Source organism: Priapulus caudatus, unplaced genomic scaffold (genome assembly GCF_000485595.1).
Source record: "Priapulus caudatus unplaced genomic scaffold, Priapulus_caudatus-5.0.1 Scaffold6, whole genome shotgun sequence".
Taxonomy (NCBI): Eukaryota; Metazoa; Priapulida; class Priapulimorpha; order Priapulimorphida; family Priapulidae; genus Priapulus; species Priapulus caudatus.
The window spans coordinates 652335-662375 of record NW_014577067.1 but is presented as its reverse complement, the minus strand read 5'-3'; the positions used below and the strand labels follow the sequence as shown (position 1 = coordinate 662375).

Genomic DNA, 10041 nt, shown 5'->3' with positions numbered 1-10041 from the left:
ATGCCTGCGTTCAACACCTGAGGAGTTTAGTTGCGTTCACGAGGACGCTAAAATATACGCGGGCGTTGGCTTAGCCACGGCTTGCATTAGGGGGCCGCAGATTGGCTACCGGCCTTGCTAGCAGGAATGACTAATTCGCGCGCCAACTAAAGCCGGCGTATATTCGCACCAACGCTGGCCGCGCGTATTTGATTGTCGTGTGAACCATAGACTGCTACCCGTTCGCGTGCACGACGTTAGGGTAGCGTGTGAAGCTGGTCCGACCGCGGGTACGCAGTCTATATTATACCACTACTAAAGGCTCGAATCTTGTGTATCTCGTTTGATACCGCATTTTAGGCCGGAACTTAGCAACCAACTAAGTACGGTACAGCTAAGCGCGTGTATAGCGTGTGAAAACGGCAGGCTAATATTAATAGTATATAGTATATTTATTATACAGGCGGTAAGAAATAAGGAGCAATATGCAAGTTAGCCCAATAGGGCTAGTAAGGCTAAGGTTTGTACTGAGCCCTTTGGTCATTCAACTAGGCCCTTAAAAGCATGATTCGTAGTGGTTGCGCGGGAAAAATTGTTGATCTGCACGAATGCTCCTCGCGAGATGCTTCTGAGGTATTGTGTATTTTTATTATTGTGTATATAATTGTGGTATTGGTTGTAATTGAGAGGTTTGTTTATTAGCAATCATTTATTATTAAAACAGCTGAGAGTGACTGTGAGTGTGAGCTATAACACTGTATTAGTGGAACAGGCTTCGATGATTGAGGTTCCATGTGATACCACGGCTATAGACGGGTCGCATCGACACTCTACATTGTGCTATTACATGAGAAGGAATCGCATGACGGGCGAACGCACAGCACGGAGCGCCAGCGACACGGCACGCACACACACAACAGCACACACACAGCACACACATCACACACACTGCACACACACACTCGCACGCCCACCGTGCACCAAGAACAGCAGATCACCCGACACGAGCGTATCCGCACGCACACACGTTTCGCACATCACGATGAGTCGGGATGGAGGGCACCGCACGCGCTCACAGCCAACACATGCGCTCACGGCACCACACGTCGCACACATGCGGCATCACGGGCACTACAGACATTGCACACACGTGCTCAGCGCACCACGTCGAGGCACAGCGACGCGCAGTCCGCACACACGTCGCACCCAAACGCTCACAGCAACCGACAAACGAGGGCTCGCACACACGTGCTCCCGCACAGCACGCGCTCGATCGCACAACAAACGTCACGACACGATGCGCTCACGGAGCACACGGAACACGCTCACGCAGCACACCGTGCTGCACGCACACACGCAGTACACGCTGCACACTACGCGCTCACGCACACACATCGCACAACACTGCTGTGGCCACGCACACGTCGCGCTGCACTGCACACAACTGTCGCACATAATCGCGCTCGACGCAGCGGCACAGTCGGACCACACGCGCTTCACGCACACACAGCGCTCAACAGCACAGCCAGACGTCGCAATACGCGCTCTAACGCATTCACGTCGCACACACGCGCTCACGCACACAGCGGCCTTACGCAGCACAAGGACGTCGCCGAGCAGACGCGCTCGACACACATGTCGCATCACATGGACGCGCAGCGTCACGCACCACTGTCGGCAGCCCACGCGGCATCACGCGCACACACGTTGAGAGTTGGGGCGCGCGCTAGAACGGTGTTGACGGGGTATGTCGGGACGGCGTGTGGATCCGCACACAATGTGGCTCACTGCCCACACACGTCACGCACACACCGTCGGCACACAACGCGCTCACGCACATCACATGCACACACAACGCGCATCACGCGACCAGTCACATCCATAGCGCCGGCGACTGCGGCTCTCTACCGCACACAACGTCGCACCACTACGCGCTCACGACACGTCGCACACCACGCGCTAAGACGCACACACGGTCACACACAAGGAACCGTCACCATCACGCGCTCACGCCCACAACGTCGGGCACACGACGCGCTAAGCGCACACACGATCGCGACACGCGCCACACACACCACTCGGGCACGACAGCGCGCTCCCACGGCACACCCCATGCTCACGCACTAACACTTCATTTCAAGAATTACGAAAATCTGGTCTGGATTGTTTACTTGCTTGCCAACGGGCAAGCCACGCCTTGCGCCTTTAACTAGCCCTTCCAAACAATTAACTGAGTCCGGCTAGCGGGCTCAGCGGCTAATTCGACCCGCTTGTATATAATAGATGGGGGGGGTGTAAAACACTATATGCCTCGTTAATTGTGTGTTTTGGGGCAGAATTTTTCAAAGCCATTGACGGTATTCGAGGTATCGCAATCGCGCCGGCTTGTGATGAGAACTACATGTAGCCTAGGAATAGAGAATGTAACTCCCATTTATCATGTAGACCGAGTTTGCTGTGATTATGAGTAAGGTTTTATTTTTTCACACTGATCGGTCATCAAGATGCAACTCCAACATCATCTGGCATTTTGCTGATTTGCAGCTCGCGCAATTCAAAGCCCTATGTTTAACAAACTGGAGCTGTTAGAAACGCAAGTAGGATTGTAATGTTCACGATTCCTATATCGTTCTTCGTAGGGCGTTGGCCAGTGAACTGTGCCTGGTACGACGTTCAGCCTGACAAGCTGAGCCGGGGAGATGCTCGATCTAAACCAGCATGGCTCTCGGATTGTCAAGAAGATTCACAATCAGGCTGATACAAGGTAACGCAGACTATGAGCAAGCCAGTACAGCGGCGTATTAGATAAGGGGTAGGTACTCTACCCTGCGCCACAGATTTGTATATCGTGACCGCTCGTATAATCGCATCCCGGGGAAGCTGTAATCCGTTTGCAGTGAGACGTGGGAATAGACTGGAAAGTGGCCTTGTCGTTACCGTGTATGCCAGGGGGAACCAGGGGAAGCTGTAATCCTGTTGCAGGAGAGTGGAAATAGACTGGAAAGTGCGCTTGTCGATTAACAGTGTATCACAGCGGGGAAAGCTGATAATCCGGTTTGCAGTGAGAGTGGGAATCAGACTGGAAAGTGGCTTGTCATTAGCCGTGTATTTCCAGGGGAGAGGCTGTAATCCTGTTTGGCAGTGAGAGTGTGAATAGACTGAAAGTGGCCTTGTGATTACCATGTATCCAGTGGGAAAGCTGTAACTCTTTTGCAGAGGTGAGAGTGGGAATAGAAGCTGAGAAAGTGCCTTTTTGTCGATTACCATGGTTATCCAGGGGAAAGGCTGTTAATCTGTTTGCAGTGGAGAGTGGGAATATACCTGGAAAGTCCTGTCGATTACGCATGTATCCAGGGGAAAGCTGTAATCCTGTTGGCAGTGAAGAGTGGGAAATAGACTGGAATAGTGGCTTGTCGATTACCGTGTATCCAGGGGGGAGAAAGCTGTAATCCTGTTTACGATGAAGAGTGGTGAATGACTGGATAGTGCGTTGTCGATGTACCGTGTATCCAGGCGGAAAGCTGTAATGCCTGTTTAGCGATGCAAAGAGTGGGAATAGACTGGAGAGTGTAATGTCGATTACACGCATGTTGTCTGTGTCGTGCTGGTTGATAGGTGCGATGGGCATGAGTAGTGAACGTGTCGTAGTGTGTAGTGAATAACTTGCGTATTTGGATTGTAGTAACTACGAGGTGACTGCGAAATTCAAGATCTGCATCGTGACAGCAGGCAGCCGCGTCAACGTGAGGGAGACAGCGCTTGACCTGGTCCAGAAGAATGTCCAAGTTTTTCCCAGCGTGAGTGAGCTAAGAGGATTAGCTGCGCTGTGTCAGTTCAGTGCTGGGCACGGTAAATGTTAGAGCTTTTGTAATAGGTAACACAGTAATATTTTCGTCTGTGTAATCTGTGCACTCTGTATGCAAAAAATTCACGTTAAATTTTTTTTTCCAGGGGCATAGTCCCATTAGCCAATAGTGAATATACTGATATATTTCTTATTAGCAACTGTAGAGATTGCACTCCTTGGCGCATGATAAAAATATGTTTGTTTGGGCGCCTCCACCCGATACCGACACGCAAATAGGGGCGACCAAAAAATGTAGTTGATCTTTCCATTCTGTTTTTTTTTTACAAATTGTATCACTGTAGCATTAATATAAATCTGTAGCAATACATGCATATGTACCAAGCAAAACAACAATTCAACATAAAGGTATATCGCACTACAAGCATAAACCCGAGCATGTAAAAAGCCCATGCTGAATTGTAAAAAGACCTCACCTTTAAGAAAGAAAAAAACGCTACCACCTACGCAAACTTTTCAGGCGTGGTCGGGTGAGGGCAAAACTTCCGGATTTTTTTAGTGTGGCTTATTGAGTATTGTCATGTAAGATAGGTATAGGCGACTATTCTAATATCCTTTAATTCGATTGGTTCAATCTAGTTCTTACATGACCTTTGTTTTGTGTATTATATTAATCAATTTTTATTCAATGTGTAAAAAGGTTCAATTCTTAACTATGTCTGTATGTTGCCAGTCATGAGGAAGTCGAACTAGGTTAAACGTGACTAATTAATAGGGTTACGCGAGATTAAATTTATTGATGCAATGAAGATGTGGGTCAGTGTAAAACAGGGATTAATTGATATATTTTGCTTAGAATGAAATTAAGTATAATTAAATTATGAATATAATTATATGTATATATATATATAAAACTGAAAGCGCTTACGTCGTCTTGCAGATATCATTCCTCAGCTACGTGAACTGGCACAAGCCCGCAACACGATCGCTGCTTCATTCGTCTCCAACAGCCGTCGACGTGCTCACCTACGTTGCTGGAAGAATCAGCGCTTCCCAGGAACGCGTTCATGCCGGCAGCGCAACGCAACCTGGACTCATCCGCGATTACCGCTTGCCTGATGGGGAGAGGCTGGGCATAGCTCCGTCCAGCTGTCATGTGGGTGATCGGCGAATATGTGGCGACTCGAGTGTTAGCTTTGCCTTTGAGCTTGCCATTGCTCCGATCGACGTAGACTTTCTTTAAAGCGGCGTAATGGGAAAAATTTATTTGCGTAATGCTGTCGTGTCTGTAAATGGCTAATAGGTGATATTTACTGTAGTATTAATACTTAGAGTGAACACTTAAATATTTAGTTTTCTATGGAGGAGAAGCAGATTTGTGAGTCGTATGTTATGGAGATTATGCCTAAAATCGGGCTTGCACGTATATTAACATTGCAGTAATGACATATTGAGCTCCATTATTTTCAACATTTTGGCTGTGTCACATGTTATGCTGTAGTTGCGATTTGGAGTGCGTGAATGTGCTGGAACGCGGCCTGCTCAGCCATTATCTGACATCGCACGGAATAAGGACGAAGAGAACTGGGGCGATATACATCGTCAGGTCGCCAGAGGTATGTGTGCGCGGCTGCCGCATAGCCGTCGAGTATAGGAGGCTTATTTGTAATTTCCTACTCCATGATGATTGAGCTATGATATCGATCCAGCGTATCTACTGGCTGCACGGACAAGATGGACATCTCCAATTGACTTATTTAGCTGCTAGTTATTTTCCCGAGATCTTCGCAAGCCTTTTGCATTACTTGCTGAGTGCGATGTTCGAACGGCAGCGCGTGCTAAGCGATATCGCACCTTTTTTACAGTGCATATCAGATCATTCGAAAACTGCAGGGGTATCACGTCGTGGGCGAATGTGTGATCCGTGTCTACGCATGCTCCTCCGTATTGCGAGAATACTACAGGTCATCTACGCGGTCTCCAGTCTTTGCTAAGGTAATTGAGGCCATAAGCTTTAGGGGAGCGAATGATGGCTGAAATATGTTTCCGTGTTCCTGCGCGTGACTGTTGTGAGTACATTTGATAGGCCAAGTGTTTCAACCTCTTATGGCCCTTTACTTTAGACAAGTTTATTTCGGAGCACACATGTCGATCGCAAAGATCAGATATGATCTTGAAACAGCTGGTCTTTGCTCATCACTGGTGTTTAACAGTGAGAAATTTGTTATTCTTAGCTCACTTCTGATTGGTTTGGAGAGACTGTTGAAAGAGTACTGGTTGAGGTAGCAAGCTGATTGCCGGTAATTCTGCTCTAAGCAGTTCAGGCTGTACATTATCATCAGGAGTGAATAATAATAGAATTATTATTATTATTCATTAGAAAATTATAATAATGGCTATTAATAATTAACTCGCTGATATCGTGATATGCACGTACGCTTGTTGGACGCACGTTGTCGTGTGTGCCTTAATTACCTAATTTCTGGCTTTGGCGCCGGTTCACCTTCACAGGTGGCCATTTTACCTGGTGACTTCACGCCTTTTGTTACCGGCAGTGCCATCGATGAATCGACGTGAACCTTACTTACTGAGATGCGCAAGCGATTTACAGTCTATAGGACGGTACATTGGCTGTTTGCAGGGTCTGCACGGGCATAGATCCGGATGTTTTGCCTTGAGCTCTGCCGTGTGTGCTCGCCGAATAACGTTCAATCACGGAGGTAATGCCTGGCAGGCAGCTGCAGGCCAGAGGAACTTGCTGAAGCTGCAAAAGAGCGGCCGAAGGTGATGGGCGAGACGCTAACTAAGATCAATGTAAAAGGCGTGCAGCAGGCGTCCTGTTGCGGAGCATCGCTGCCTGTACTTTGGAATGCTATAACGGTCGTTGGCAGCTGCTCACAACATGCCAAAGCAACAGCTGGTCTCCTACCGATAGTACTATACGCTAAGGTTGTTGCACGCTTGTGATGTGTAGAGAAACTAGAAGAAAAGGGCAACTTGTTGTCATATGGCTGATCATCACTACTATAAGAAGACATGGGGGGAAAAAACAAAAATCCCCCCGCCAACCATCACGACTGGCATTTATGTGTAGTATACAGGTTACTTTCATTAGATAAAGTAGTTGGTAGAGTAGTAATTTAGTATGTAGTCATTTTTAGTATGTAACTTTAGTGCGATAGTGATGTAGTCTGTGATTCTCATATAGATATGAATTAAATTGGCAGCATGGGAAATTAGTCCCAGTAAACACTAGGTTAGCCCAGTAAAATATGTGTCTTGGGAAACACGGTTAAATTAGTAAGTAATTTTTAACGAGATTTATTAAACTCATAGTAACTTTCACTCAATCTGTAGTTTTCATACAGACGCTGACGGCTAAGATTTACTTGCACACGATGACAATGTTCAGCGCCATTGGTGTAGCCATAGGATTGTGTTTTATACTGTAGCGGATAATCATAGTTTACAAGTTGATTTAAGCCGCTTAGTGTTGTTTCTTTATATTGTGTTGCCTGTAATTTAGGAAAGGTATTCGGTACAATTTGTGGAGCACTTCATTATTATGATTTTTGGCCGTTACATTGTTATAGTGGCTAGCTTACCGACGAAACATTGTTGGCGCGGGGGGGGGGCTGGAGTCGATGTAGACACTTGTTTACATTGGTCCAGCTCCACTTAGATCGTCAATGTGCCTTAATATACAGCTATTGATGAAATGATTTCTTTATTACCTATACCAATTATGCCCAATTTTTTAATGTATTTTTTATGGTAAATCCCATTTACTTTAGTATGGTAGAATTAGCTTTAATCCCGCTTTGTTCCGACAGAAAGTTTTAAACACTTCGCATGGCAATAGGGCCTCGGCGCAATAGGGAATGGCATTTCAACAAGTTCGGTGAGAGGCGGTGAAGGAAAACATCCACTGATAAGTGTTGTAATCATAATTGTCAAGATCACCGAGGGTGCACATAATGATAGTTGAAATTTCATGATCTGTGCACACAGGGAAGATCGCAGTTTTGATGATGCAGTGGACTACGTTAAACGAGGACGAAATGTGTATTTTATTTTTTACACAATTATTTTACAATGATGGTCAATAATGGTTTGTTATGGGTATTAGTAAGTTGTTACTAGATAACTACCGCTGATAGGTCTAGTCCCCCTGGTAGGGTCCCGCGTATACCGAACGTACCTGGTAGCTATTTAATATGCCGGACCATAACTCGCCTACTCACTAACGAGTCTAGGGAGTCCGCCTCGCTTACTCGCTAAGCCCTAAACCATATCAACTGGTTCGCAGGGTCGTTCCGGTATACCGCAGCCGCGTACCCAGGCGTACGTCAGGGCGTAACCGCTGGGGGACATAGCCCTATGGGCATAACTACCGTAAATATAAGCACATACACAACTAGCAGTCAAAAAGTAATAATTTTTGTTATTTTATGGTGTTTAATAGTCAAAAGTTAGTGTGGTAAAGTGTTGCAAGCAGGTTATCAGGCGCTATTTAAAATTTATAAAAAAGCAGCCTTGTTTAAATTTGTCAGAATTTTATTTGTTGGCATCTAGTCACTAGCTGTAGTATTTAGAGGGACCTGGATATGCTGTTGCTTTGATAGTTTTAATTTATGCCAGTTTGTTTACTATGTATTTTCACGAGTTATATAATCAAACCAACTGTTATGTTGTAAATAAAACTTGGCCTCACCTGAATTTTGTACGTTTGTAGTTCTGTATTCTATATTGTAGTTGCCGATGTCTGATTCCACTGACGTTATGCGGCCAAGATGCCTGGCGCGCCGAGGATTGACACGTGTCCTTCCAATCACAGCCTACGCCGCAACAAGTCTTTTAATATTTTCTAAGGGGGGACCCATTGACCACCAAACTTGCTGATCTCAGGAACTAGGGCATTCCTGCTATGTAGAACGGTTTCGCTACGATAGAGTTTGGCACAAATACGCAAATAACACGCTGTTAGCGCACTGCGCTACGTCTTTCTGTAGCATTTCGGCATCTCCCGTAATGCAGAACTAAGCCCTCGCCTCCGTCGTTGATGGACATGACATGGGGCTTTGATCCAGTAGAGTTGTGGCACGGCGATTCGCGCCGACATCGTGTCGTTTGTTTTAGTCTTTATCTCCGGATTGCGGGTGTATACGAGGAAACGATTTCGCACGATGCTAGGCGAATGTACTGTGTCCGATTTGAGCTCAAGTTGGATGAGTTACGCATAGTAAATCGTAGGTATTATAAGGCTAGTAAATGACGAATTTCCCTTGTTTATTGATGTCACACTCCTTCCCTATTATCTACTCCTGATATATATAATAGATGGGGGGGGTGTACACTATATGCCTCGTTAATTGTGTGTTGCAAAATTTTTCAAACCATTGAGGTATTCGAGCTAGCAAATGCCCGGCTTGTGGATGAGAACACATGGTAGCCTAGGAATAGAGATGTACTCCCATTTATCATGTGAGACCAGTTTGCTGTGATTATGAGTAAGGTTTTATTTTTCACCTATGGTCATCAAGTGCAACTCCCAAAACCATCATCTGGCATTTTGCTGATTTGCACTCGGCCTGCAATTCAAAAGCCCTATGTTAACAACTGGAGCTGGGTTAGAAACCAAGTAGGATTGTATGTTCACGATTCCTATACCTTCTCGTAGGGCGTTGCCAGTGAACTGTGCCTGGTCGACGTTCAGCCTGACAAGCTGAGAGGGGAGATGCTCGATCTACAGCATGGCCTCGCATTTGTCAAGAAGATCACAATCAAGGCTGATACAGGTAACCAGTACTCGTCTCAAACCATTAGTGTAGCAGCTTGTGAGCATTTTTTGCATACATGTAGTATTAGCGCGCAGTCGAGTCGCTACGGATATTTTTTGTTGTATCTCTCCCACGTATTAGATAAGGGGAGGACTCTACCTGGCCCACAGATTTGTATATCGTGACCGCTCGTTAATCGCATCCCGGGGAAAGCTGTAATCCTGTTTGCAGTGAGAGTGGGAATAGACTGGAAAGTGCCTTGTCGATTACCGTGTATCCAGGGGAAGCTGTAATCCTGTTTGCAGTGAGAGTGGGAATAGACTGGAAAGTGCCTTGTCGATTACCGTGTATCCAGGGGAAAGCTGTAATCCTGTTTACGATGAAGAGTGGGAATAGACTGGAAAGTGCCTTGTCGATTACCGTGTATCCAGGGGAAAGCTGTAATCCTGTTTACGATGAAGAGTGGGAATAGACTGG

The 10041-nt window shown here is 46.2% G+C and overlaps 1 protein-coding gene across 1 annotated transcript in view; it reads left to right on the top strand.

Moving 5' to 3' along the window:
- LOC106805538 (L-lactate dehydrogenase-like) overlaps window positions 1–10041 on the top strand; it is a 22396-nt gene that overhangs the window by 6914 nt on the left and 5441 nt on the right. The window contains exon 2 of the mRNA XM_014807176.1: window positions 9465–9582. Coding sequence (XP_014662662.1) covers window positions 9465–9582 — 118 coding nt within the window. The remainder of the gene's footprint in view (window positions 1–9464; window positions 9583–10041) is intronic.